This window comes from Triturus cristatus, chromosome 3_1 (assembly GCF_964204655.1).
Source record: "Triturus cristatus chromosome 3_1, aTriCri1.1, whole genome shotgun sequence".
NCBI classification, from domain to species: domain Eukaryota; kingdom Metazoa; phylum Chordata; class Amphibia; order Caudata; family Salamandridae; genus Triturus; species Triturus cristatus.
In genome coordinates, this window is record NC_140583.1 from 839,681,913 (window position 1) to 839,695,223 (window position 13,311).

At 44.5% G+C, this 13,311-nt stretch overlaps 1 protein-coding gene across 1 annotated transcript in view; it reads right to left on the reverse strand.

Moving 5' to 3' along the window:
- MTX2 (metaxin 2) overlaps window positions 1-13,311 on the reverse strand; it is a 337,394-nt gene that overhangs the window by 92,002 nt on the left and 232,081 nt on the right. Inside the window, exon 6 of the mRNA XM_085645229.1 lies at window positions 3,061-3,153. Within this exon, the coding sequence (XP_085501355.1) occupies window positions 3,061-3,153 (93 nt within the window). The remainder of the gene's footprint in view (window positions 1-3,060; window positions 3,154-13,311) is intronic.

Here is a 13,311-nt window from a genome sequence, read left to right on the forward strand (position 1 = left end):
CCGGGAGTGCGGCACAAGGGGGGGGAAGAAGGGGAGGGAAAACTCCCTGCCGCCTGACTGGCGGCCAGATCCCCCACTCCCCAGGATCAAGCAAGCGCCCAAGCTCCTCACCTCTTTAGCGGCTGCCAGGAAGTGCGACAGTCCGTTCCCAGGCTCACCCCAGCTCCTGACTTGCAGTCACCTCCTAGGAGGGGGGCCTCGTGTCTGGCCCAGGATCCCTGCAGTGGCAGTCCGGGCCCGGCACACCGGCGCAGACCAGCGTGGGGAGGGGTGCGTATGATTGGGTCGCGCAACCCTTCTGCCACCGTCTGACTTGCCGTAGGGCCCACCACCACACCAGGCCGCCAGTCACAGGCCCAGTCCGCCAACCCAGTAGTTTGTGTGGGCTCCCTCTATGGTAAAGCGGCACAGAAACAGTAGGGGGAAGCAACATTCCTCTCCTTTTGTCGCCGCCCGATCGGCGTCCGAGCGTGTATCGACTGTCCGGCGCCGCACCTCCTCCAGTCAGGTCCGCCCAGGGCGTACGGCGGGTAGGATCTCTCTGGCGCTCCCAGCGCCTCACAATCAGGCGGGTGCTCTGCCGGTGCCAAGGAGGGGAGGCAGCACCACTAATTCAGCCGGGGCGGCGCCAGCAATTCTCCAGGATCCTCCTCTCTCCGGGGTGCACTAGGAGGAGTACCGGAGTTCAGAGCCTCTGAGCGGCCGGGAGATCACCAAGGCGGAGCCGCCATCTTGGGATCACCATGAGGCCGGAGATGCCGCAAGGGCCGCCCACGGCGTCAGGGTGTCACCCCCACCACTACAAAAGAAGGCTCAGAGATCAGGGAGAGGCAGGCAGGCGGCGTGTAAGGTGGGAACTCCCCGATGGCGATGTGCGGCACAAGGAGGGGGGGGGATCGTTTTGCTTGAGATCAGCACATGTCCTTCTCGGTGACGGTTCAAGGGAACAAGAAGATGAACGGTACGCATGCAGAGTGGCAATCCAGGTGCATAGACACAGCAAGCGGTAAAAGAGTGGGTGGGGCATTCACCACAAGCGCAGTACGGTATATCAAAGCAGAGCTATGGTGGAAGGGAAATAAAAGTTTGTATATATGTCACTCTCCCCAATAATAAAAAACATTAAAAAAAAATTCCATTCAGGAAACCCCCCACCCTGCGCAGCTCCCAGCAGACAGACCCAGGCGTGGGAGCGCTCCAAGGCCGCAGCTGCAGAGAGGACTGGCGCGCCCGTGGTGAAAGAGCCAGACTCCACACTACAAAGTGTGCAGGAGGCCTCCGCCTGTAAAATGCAGTACCCTGAAGGTCATGAGTTGAAACTCTACTCAGCCTTCCGTCCTTACGAGTGGTTTAAATTGGGTTACAGTTTCATTGTGTTATTCATAGTTCCTAAAACAGCTAAAGTGCGGCACGTAGCGCTAGGCAAAAAAAAGAATATTGTCAGTTAACCCATGAGTTGTCTTAGCATTCAAGCCGTGTTCCCGCAGAGCATGCTAACAGCAGTGATTATGCGGTTATTGGCGTGAGGTGGATTTCCAGCCACCTGCCAAGGATGGTTGCGCTTGGCGGTGTGAGGAGTTAAGAGAGTTATCACTATTTTCGGAGCTCCTCTTAATCGTGCAAAGTGCAGTCGGAGTTGTAATTGGGGCTTTCAGAAAGGCGTGATTTAAACGTTCATTCAACCTGCCTTAGTTATTACGTACGGCTGCAGGGGCGGGCTGTAGTTGATTTATAACCAGAGCACCTGAAATTATGTGGTATGGCTGAGTAAATTATGCGGTAAAAAGGCACATGATGCGGCTTAATGTGTAAGATTTTGTGATACTATTACTTTATTATTTTGTCCTTTACACACTTCTTAAGACTCGTCTGGGCATTGGTTGCACCTCATGAGTACCAGTTTAGAACCCAAATGCAGCAATAAGCAACAGAAATGTAACCAGTCAACCTTTGCAAAAGGCTTTCCATTGTGCGCAAAATGTGTCGCTTCGTTGTCATTAACTTTTGAACAATTTGCGCGAGAAAACATTTTTGTTTGTTGAAATCTACAGATTATGCATCAAATGATGAGATGTGTGGCAAATGTGTCAGATTTATAATTATTCGGAAAAGAGCAGTGGCCGCATCAATCACATAATTCCAGTGGCCCTGCTTATAACAGTGTGTTATGCTGTTGAGTGATTGTGCGGTTTTCCTACTGGAGAAATTACTGTCTGTGGTTCAAGAAAGCCCCCATCCGTTGATCCAAAAGCGCAAATGCGCACAGATGACGTCTCATTTTTGTTGTGCGCTGGTATTAGAGCGTGCCGTTTGCTAGCTGACATCAACCTCAGTAATAACTTCTGACGTGAATCTGTTCCATGCACTTGTTTATGAGAGGGAATAGGTGTGGACAAGTTATTAGAGCTACATTTCCTTATTAAACAAGCATTTGCAATGCAATAGGTCTTGCATTTATGCGAGTGTAAGCTATTGGCATTGTAAATGACGATGCCTTTTATTTATCTTTTAAAAACGAAAACACAAATAAAAGGCATTGTTATTTGCAATGTGAATAGCTCAAACTTGCGTAAATGCGAGACCTATTGCACTGTAAATGTTTGTTTTTTAAAGTAGGCAGTCTAGGTTTTAGTAGCTCAGAATGTGGATAAAATTGGCAAAAAAATTATGACAGGCAGTTTTTACAAAGTCGTTTTTTGATGAGTCCAAGATGTGATAAAGCTTGAAAGCAACATTAGTTCAGCTAAATCTTTAAAACTTTGTAAGGGTGCAATCATTCCACGGATATCAGGAACACGTGATTTAACTTGGTTCATCTACTATTAGTGCACTGGTTGACTGTCTTTACACGGCTTCAATTATTTTCAGATGCAATGAACTGATTTAAAGTGCTTTTTAAAAACGAAAAGTCAGCCTCCAGGAAAGATTACATTAACATCCACTTTCCCTAATATCCCACTTGTGCTGTCAAGTCAAAGTCAAGTGTTGCTTATGCTGGGGAGGTGATTTGTTGCTGGTCTGCTCTCGAAACCAAATGCCACGAGGTGAAGCATACAGTACCTCAGCTGTCAGCAGCATGTTATTGACTAACTCCATGTAGGCTTTCATCTCCGCTCTCTGGGCTTCATCGAGGCCATCGCTCAGTGAGTGGCCCTAAGGAGAAAGAAGAGCACGAATTAAAGAAATGAAAACACACAAGAGATTAAACATCCAGGGTAAGCCATTTTCGGAGCTTCTTCACATTCTGATTATTTTAAACTTGTCAAAATACAAGCAAAACAGTTTCCTGGAGAGAAGGAAGCAATAGGTCAGCTTTCAGGACACCGGATGCAGGCGAGTTAGGAGCCCTTTGTCCACTATACTGCTATTGCCAAGGCTGCTTGTGGGAAGGTACGATTTTGTTTGTAATAAAAAAAACTGTATTTCTGGAACCACTTGACGTTAGTACTTTGTGCCTATGCTTTGTGGGAATGAGATAAGACATTTTATTCCGCCAATTGCTGCCGGCGACACCACAAACTACAGAGCAGTACCACTATCGAATGGGTTGCGTTCCCACCATTTTATGGTTGAGTGCGCTTGCACTTATTAGATTCTGGGTACAAGAGCAACTGGATTCGGTCTTTCTGGGAACAGAAAAAAATACACAGATCGGTCGTCCAGGATAGATAGTTCTTTGAAGAGAAATTCTTAACACAGTGGACCTCAACCACAGACAACATCCCAATAGTGTCCTGCCCGAGGTACCAGCAAAGACACTGGCTGTGTCTACATACAGCCAGACTGAAAGGCATTTGTCAAAGCTCTCCCCAAAGGGATGACTGTTAAATCAACAACTGGTAACAGAGCAGACTGGCCTTAGGACAACGCGCACAAGACATTCTGTTCCCTTTCTAATTCCGGATATTAACTGTACCTCACCCTATACCAATACCAGGTAATGGAAATCTATTTCATGTCAGCAACATACATGGCTCAGCAGATAAAACTATTTTCAACCTCTGTCCCTAGAAATTAATTACTAAAACTCAGTTCATTCTACATCTTGAACTTATATTGAATAATTTATTTCTGGTGTTTTAATCCCGTGGATATTAAACCACTGCTTATGTGGTGCAAAGTAAAACAAATTTATTACGCTTTGCCAACTTTTTAGGTCTTGCCTAAAGCGTGGATGCGCTGTTGCTGCGAGGGGTACTGTATACAATAAAGGGCTTTGAACCCGCCCATTACTGACTATTCGTGGGCTTCATTGCTTCTCATATATGTTGTCTTCCAATTGGGCAGCAGGAGTCAACTTTACTTCCTCCTCTTGCAGCTGGAGCAGGGACAAAGTACTGATGGCTTCATTCTTCTGCTGCTGGACATGCGATTGAGGTACTATTTTTTAACTATTCTTCTTCCCCTGACTCAATCATAGCGCAAGCAGTGGAAGGCCCATCAGCACTGCCGTTCTTGTTTCTTCTTCTCCTGCCGCTCCCCCTCACCCATCCGTGTTCCATATTCCCCTACCAACGCCCGGTCCGTGTTGCTTGTTCCTCTTTCACCCACCTCGCTGTGTTGCGTTTACCCTGCCAACCCTCCTGCGTGTTGTTTATTTCCCTTCCACCTACTCATTGTCCTGCCTACTTATCCCCTCCCCCCCAACTAACATGATGAAAACGATGATTTCTGTCCCGTTGCCATGTCTGTGATGCAATGGCTGCTTCATTTAACCCTATTGCTCCAGTTGCAAAAACAACTGAAGTCATCATCAAGTCACCCCATTACCTTCCAAACTTGCAGCTCTTGAACGCAGCACTGACTGTAGCAGTGCACAGAAGACTGGCCAGATGATGTGGCTCAGCATTTTGAAATCAACTGAAGTGGATGACTTTCTTTTCCCGGTGCAGTGACACAGAATCATTTACTCTCCACTGGTAGTCTTGCGGGCTTGCGTCAAAAGGACGCACAAAAGCCTACCCGTCTCTCCGTACTGGTTTCTTTGTTGGCACTGGCCGGCTATGGGGCACGATTAACTCAGTCAAGGAAGATACCATGTTACGTACAGCAGGAGCTGTTTGATGCCACCTTTACTCACCCACCAATGGTTCAGGTTATTGCAAGAGGTTGTTCTTTTTTTTAAGTTACCAGATTTGTTTTTAAATGTAATTCATGTTTCTTGCTTATGATGTTTTGCTTATACCCCATCATGTTGCTTAATCCCCTCCCCCCGCTTTGAAAATAGCTCTATAACAAGGCTACATAGGGCTTTATTATTGTCAATTTGTTTTTTTTTCTTATGAGGGCCTTAGGCTTTCAGGCGTGGATTAATGTTCCCTATTTAGCAGTGGTCTTCAAAACTTTGTTATGCCAAGCCCCCCTGTGCCTAATATTTAGGAGGAGGGCCCTCCATACTGTCTAAGGAGGTGGATCAAGCCGATGGTTAGGTTTACTAAATCATCAGCGTTGAGAAATGCACTGGGGGACAAGCCCCAACCAGGGCGCCTCATCAAAAAGGCATGCAGAATTCCTCTGCAAAGTGCTATCTTCACCCTTCTGTACAAAGTCCTGTACTTAACAGTGTAAATTTCCACCCAAATTCAAAGTGCAAAGCTCTCACCTAGAAACCTCTACAGACGTAAAGCCACATCCAGACACACTGTGATCTAACTCACGTCCTCTGCTGTTTACCACGCAGACTACAACTGCTAAGACCTAGATAGGTCCACTTCTACAAAGCACAATTCAAACATCTTTATTACCTTATCCAGAACCCTTTTTTAAAATCCCATCCAAATCGCTCGTTAAAAGTCCCATATAAAAACCCTACATTGCTGGTGAATAAAACAACGCAGCAGAGAGCCCCTTTTGTGTTCACAGGTTAGCCCCAGGCTTAATACCACACAGCAGTGGCTGGCCTCTAAACACAAACATTTCCTCTCCTCCCCAACTCACCCACAGCTCAGCTCTACCACGCTGGTGCCAAATCATTGGTGGGGAGAATGAATTGTTGGTGTATGAAAGCAGAGGGTGATAGGGAGATGGGAGTGGATGAACTGGGATTTAAGTGGCATTAAAAAGTGCCTCCAGCATACAACATGGATTATTAAAAGTAGGTTAACTAGGAGTGAAGTGAGAGGGGTGCAGCTACTGGTTGCATGACCTCATCACAGACAGCTTCTTGTGAAGGTTAGCACCCTAGGTCCAGTTTGCCCATGCCAGAGGCGGGCTCTGCTAGTCAGGCTCTTTCTGATCTGTTGTGTCTCCGATTTTTTAAACACAAGTTCAGCTTCACATGCCTGTACCCCTTTAAAAATACACACCCAGTCCTGGAAAGCTTAATATATATATGCCCCCTTGAAATTCCCACCCAGCTCCTGTTACAAAGTGTTATCCAGTCTCCTGCTCTAAAGCCATAGCTAGTGCCCCCTTATTAAAAGCCATAAATGCTAAGTTTTCCAGGTCCATGCAAAACTAGCAGGCTCCAGTCTAGATTTTCAATCTGCATCCACAGACTTGTAGAACTGGTTTTATAGTAAGCCAAAAAAGAGTACAATCACAGAATGCAAAGAAAAAATACAGGGCACTTACTGGTGTGTAGTAGGTGCAGTGACACTGGAGCCCAGAGGCCTCAGGGGACAATTAAACTCTTTAATACTGTAGTTTTACAAACACAGCAGCCGAAGTGCTGAAGAGATTATTTTCTCTGCTTGCCTAAGGGCCCCTAGAGGCTTGGCTATGCCACTGACCAGTTATCAGGCATAGAGTTGGGAAACTTTACAAGGCTGCAAAGCACCCTCCAGATTACCCAGTAAAACACTACATGTACCCCACTTCAAAGAATAATTACCCATCAATCAACATCCAGAGCTGCTACCCTTCCCCACCCCCTTTCAGTCCATACAGACTGCAGCTGTATATGCAAGTTATACAAATCCGACTGAAAACTCTGCGGACAGCTACAAAAGTATTGGAAAGAGCTTTCAGAGAACCATCACTCAGCACCCCTGCTCACCTTCTCTTCCTCGCTGAGTTTGTTGATTTTTTTTTTACAATGAGCAAGCAAGCCAAATGGAGTAGAAGCTCCACTTCTTTTAAAAAATAACTCAAAAAATCCACAACTATATGAATAGGATACAAAATACATTGATGAAACCTGCACATACATTTCAATGTTGTGGGGCTCAAATCAAATTACACTGGGAGCATGGACTCGTGCCCCCCTTCGAATTACTCGACGCCCCCCCCCCCCAAGACAGGTGGGCCCCCCAGTTTGAAGACCTCTGCTGTATAGCTTCTTTACACTACCATTGCTACCAGTAAGCTGAACTGCAATTCTGTTTTTTTAAACATTGTCGTCCCTGGAATAATGCATGGTCATTCAGGTTCCACTTTTTTCAGCCCCATCAGCATTTTGTACATTAACACAAAATGGCTAACAGACATTGACAAAGCAAATAGCTCTCGCGTAGTGCACTCACAACTCTGGAATGTTATTTCATTCTCCTCAGGACTCAGAATATTTTCAGATCAGTGAAATAAGTATAGCAAATCCAGGCTGCACAATAAGATTTGCTATTACATTAAAATAACTTGCTGAAAATGAGTTTATTTCAATGTGAAAGGTGAGGAAAAAAAAGGAAGAAGCAAAATCAGGTTGCTCTTTCCCTTGCACCAAAGCAGCAAATCTAGCACAAAATCAGTTTGCAAAATTTTTGAAAAGAGGCTATCCTGGACCAACACGTAACCCTTTATATGCAATCGATGCGCTACATAATTATTACAAAGGTTTCACAGTCCACGGCCTAATTTTACTACCACCCCATGTCCTCTAATTCACACTGGCCACCCCACTACCACTTACCACCTGGTAAGAGCAGGTGATGGGAAAGATCCCTGGCCAGGCCATTGCCTTCTTACAGGATCCAGAGTTAAAACAGTCAGATATCTCCAGTCACAATTGCTTCAGCTGCATCTTTTTGGGACCAGGTTTTTACTATTGCACAGTGAAGAACAAACACATGTGCTCAATAAAAGAAACCTTTTATTGGTATCCTCAATAAATTCTTAAAAGCCTGCCATCAATTCGGTAATTACGAAACATACAAGCAACCGAAATACATATGCAACATTGGCACAGCACCTTTAAAGTGAAAACTTTTCAATAAACAGTGTGTTCTTAGACATTTCCATGACTGCCAATGATATCGTCTCCCATCACTCGGTCTCCCAGTGAGGAGCTGATATCACACGATGGCAGGTAAAACAAGCTGAAAACCACTGTAAAAAGTGGTTTTCCAAGTCTTTGAACTGTTTGTGTCATTTAAGGGGTGTGAAAAGGCGTGGACAGCGGCACCTGCCTCAGCAAGCTTTATTTAATTTTTGGAAGGAGGGGGCTTGGGGTGGGGCTCAAATGTGCCCCCTTAGGTACTCCTTGGCACGAGGCCCCACCCCTTCAAGGTCCCACCCCTTCAAGGCCTCACCCCCTCTTCACATGGTGAGATTGTTCTTCAAGGTGGCAGGTATTCATTTCATGCTGCTCTGAGAGATCCGCACATTCGACAACTAAGTGTTCTTTTAGTTTGTGATCTCAAACCTAAACATTGTTGTACGTTTCACGAGTTACAACAGACCTAAGCTGTGTCCTACAAGCCATCAACATGATTTTGTATAGTTTATTCATTAAATAATCGTGGCATATAAAAAAATTGCTGCATGTCAATTACTTGGTATGAATGCTAGTAAATAAAATATACACAAAAAAGATATCATGTGGAGTAGAGATATTCTGGAAACCCCGCATCGACTTACTTTTCTTTTGTTTTAAATAGGGCGTACTTGAGAAAAAGGTATCTGAGGGTGTTACATTAAAACAAGGACACATTCTTTTTTTTTTACGGGGGTTAAATGCTTTGCCGAGAATCACAGAATGTTGATTGAGCCGACACCGGTACACGATTCCCAGTTTCCCAGGTCCAAAGTCAGCAGCTCTGGCCACATCCTTCATGCCACACCCTCTCCTCACATTCATATGCATTCCAAGAACATTAAAAAGTTATTAATCAAATGGGAATACACACTTGAGTGTGTTTGAGCTCGATTCGGTTGTATATAAGAGGAGATGGGAAGATTTAGTGATGGTTACGCTTGTCGAGAAGGTTTAAAATAAACAGAATATGAAGCACATGTGTGGGTAAATGCAGTAGTGCCTGTCTGGGTGTAACATGAAGCGCATGTGTGTAAAGGCGGCACAGCGTGCCAGAGTACCACACAAACTGACAGTGTAAGTGTGCGTGTGTGTATAAAGATGGGCGAGACCGCTAGGGTACCACATGAAGTGGCAATGCTGTCATCGAACATGGTAAGATTATGCAGATATACCGAACCAGGGACAGCACAGAGAGAGGGTGGAAGGTGGTGGTGAAGAGAAGAGATGGACTGCAGACGCATGCCCTTTCAAAGGTGCATGCGTGAAAGTAATTTAAAAAAAAAAAACCTGCAGGAGCCTGTGGCCAGTGGAAGGATACTGGCCAATGAAAGCAGTACTTGGTCCAAGCTCCACGTGATGGACGAAGACGCAAAGCCCAGGAGGAAGCTGGAGGCAAGGAGGAGCGCTGACCAATAGGAAGCATGGAACCCAGAGTGACATGGGAGCCAACAGATAGTAATTAAGGAAAGTAATGGGCCCCTTCTAAGATTTCTTTTTTCGTTGCAATAGATTTTACAAGCACAGCACAAGCACTGTGCAGGTGAAACATAAAAACAGACGGTTTGGTTTGCAGGGGGAGAGAGAGCTGAGAAACAGGTTGTGTGCTGTTACCTTCTCCACCCCCTCTTTGCTTACTCCATGAACCAGTTCTGATCATAGATTGCCAGAAAAAGAATACAAGTAACTACTGTTTTATAAGATAAGGTGGACCACAAGGTAAGAGAGTGAGAAAAAAGATTTTGTTCACTTTACTACTCTGCAGTTTTGCAAAGCGAAACTGGAAAAGCATACAAAAGGGTTACATACAAATCAAAAAGAAGCAAAGCTTGCCTCCAATAGCTGAAAAGGAGCAATTTATTTTGCTGGCATTAAAGAACCGAGGGACTGAAAGAAAACTATTCAAAGGGAGAGTGGAATCCTGACAACAGATTGTATAGTGAGTGATGCACAGGGCCTTAAATGTAGCTCCTTTATTCACTGGCAACACGTGAAGAGCCCTAAGGGAGAACGGTGATGTGGTTTGCTCTTTCGACTCTGGTGAGCAGGCAGGAGACTGCTTTTTAGACCCTCTGAAGACTACTTAGGTGCACAGTTGGGAAGACCAATTAAATACCATAATAGCAGTCCAGACGACTGCAACCTAATGCATTTACAATGGCCTCTCAAATCAAATGTAGAAAACTTCCGTGATATTGAAACAGACAGTAGGATTGTTGGGTCAGGAGCAATGTTCCCTCTAATTTATTTCCTCTCTGTGCGTAGCAGTGTAAGATCTTTGTGCTTTGCAGACCAGTCTATGTGAATCAAGGAAATGATCATGCATGTGAGTGTTGCAATCAGTTATATAAATCTGTGGCAATCACCAATCGAAACTTTTATTTACAAAAACAGCAAAAACAGGTGCATTTCACATATACAGCTACCTTTAATAGGGATTTGTGACAGTTGTGCAATGTAGATACAGTCCAATATGATATGAATTGTTTACTCTAATGGCACCTACACTTCAGGTTTAAAAAAAGGTCAGGACTCAGAAGGTTGTACCATCAAAGTATTTCACTGAAGTTAAACTAATGTCCTGGTGACAATAACCTGTAAGGGTTAGCGCTGGTTAGTGCAGCCTTTATGGCCTCGGAAGAGGGGATCTGGGAGGTGGTATTCGCTTCTTCAGTATGCAATACGAAAACATACCTCAAAGCGATCCCAATGGTGAACAAGTCATAAGGCACTAACAATGGGGGCGGGCGGGCAGGTCATCTTACCTGGATAACTGTTCGCCTCTTTCCCGTGGAGTTGTGGATCATCAATGTGATCATGGCCAAGTAGGTGTACGGATCTTGGCATGGCATCCGTTTTGTTTCTTCCACTGAATTTCTGCTCCTGGCCTTGCTCCCCACAAGTCTTGGTCCCCCTTTCATACATGAGCCCCCTTTTCTCAGGCTCTGGCCCATCATGGAATCGAGGACCTCCACAGGTGCCAGGTCAGTTGATCTTGATTCCGCAATATCTACTTTCTTATTAAATGTGTCAACCAACACCATCAGTGTCCCCACACTCCTGAAATGACACGATAAAACACTCTCCTCAGTGGTGTTGCTATGTGCTGATCCACACTGGTGAGTCCCAAATAGGGCAAAATGGGATTACTTAGGCTGTCAAAGTAGAGTTTAAACAGGTACTGGTATCCCACTGTAACATTATGGAGTGTTTTTTTATGGAATCATTGAAGCTAAAAATTGGGTGTTCCGAATTCACAATATGCATATGACACAGCCTCTACTGGTGACTTCATTGTAAGGTGGAAGTCTGCAAGAAGATGGGTAGGGTTAAAATGGGGAATGCAGTGCTTAGGTAGTTACGAGAAGTGTGTCATTTTATACCCACACATTACAAAGGATACATGTGTTGTGCTCCAGTACTTGCCCTCTTAATAAGGTTGGTTGGTAAATACGAATAGAAGGAAACTAGGATGCTAGCACCCAACTACAGAAAATACAGTGTTAATTATGTCACTCTTTACTCATTATGCTGTATCACATAAACATGATTTAGTGAAGTACTTGTTACACACCCACACCTACCTACCTACCTAATGGAAAGTAGAGGATGTAAGAAAATGTCATTAATATGAACCGCCCAAGTCATTGTATGTTAAGCGTGACACAGTGAGCCGGCATTCTCTACGCTCTGATTTTGTTTTATATGCTCAGATTTCTGCACCTACGCAAGCTCAGGTTTTAGGTGGTTGATTATAATGGACAACAATGGAGAGCTCTGGAGTGGAGGCTGATGGAGGTGTGAGATTCGCACAATGCCTGTCAATAGTTCCAGAAGTTGTAAAGAATACTGTGCATCCAATTGTTGGTCCCTCTGCAGAACACACAGAGCAATGGTACCATTGTAACCGTGATTATATGCAAAACGTGTGTGATGGGGATACAAAACACCATAAACAGCAAATAGGGTGAAAGTAAATGATAATTCATTTCTGACAGGTAAGGCGGTGATTGCACTACACCTTTAACAAACTCCAGTAACAGTTACACTTCTGTTTGCCATGCCTCTTTCAGAGACTCCCTAGTTCTTACATCCCACTTAAAGCCATGGTGACGAGTATGATTTTACACTTTCGACATCAAGACTGGTGAGCTGACACTGTGTGCCATGGCAGTGGGGGAGAGGGGCACAAATTAACTAGTGTCTGCAGCCCCAGCAAAGTGGGGAGTGAGTAGAGATGGGCAGGCCAACAAATTTACAGAGAGAGCTGAGCCAAGTGCTGACTCTTGTTCTAACATCCCGTTCACAAGCCAAGCTCTGAGAAATATATGACATCTAAATCTTACAACATACATCACGTTAAAATTTGATAAGTTGTCTTCAAGATAGTGTAGATTTTAAACACCCAGAACCATTCAACTTGGCACATGAGTTTATTTGAAAAGTATTTATAAAACGTTGGAATTGTTTTACATAAACTGAGAAACATTCCTGCCCCGCACTTGGGGGACAATGCTTTAAATGGACAAAGAGGCACATCAGTGGTCATGCATGCAGAATACATGACCTAGATTCTTATTATAAAAGGAGCAACTTTAGAAGCTATTTAATCAAACATGAGATACGTTTTTGGTGCAGAGTACATCCTGAACTCAAGTATTTGAAGGTCTCATATGTTTTTTTTCATCGGTACATTGAGCTACTCTCATAGGTTATAACGAACAAAAAGGACGCTCAGTAAAATAATGTATTTGCCTAGCATCACACTATTTGACCTAGAAGGGACTTACTAGTTTTGCGCTATACAATTCAACCACTAGATTGGTATTTATGACATCAACGGTTAATGCTTCGTGCTTTCTTAAAGGATGTGAATAGATTTTGGTGACAGCCAGAATCCTCATTTCAATTTGCGCAATTTTACACAGCACAAACACTGGTCAGTTTTATTTTACAACGGAGTCCAACTATTATGTATTCTGTGTGTCACTGCCAACAATACATCCGTTCGTGAACGCTGCAGCTGCTGAATCCCGGCAGGACCCCCACCCGGCACTAATGGAGCAAGCAGCAGAGTTTTGTCATCTGTAGCAAAACACGTGGAGACAAGAGGAAGACACTGC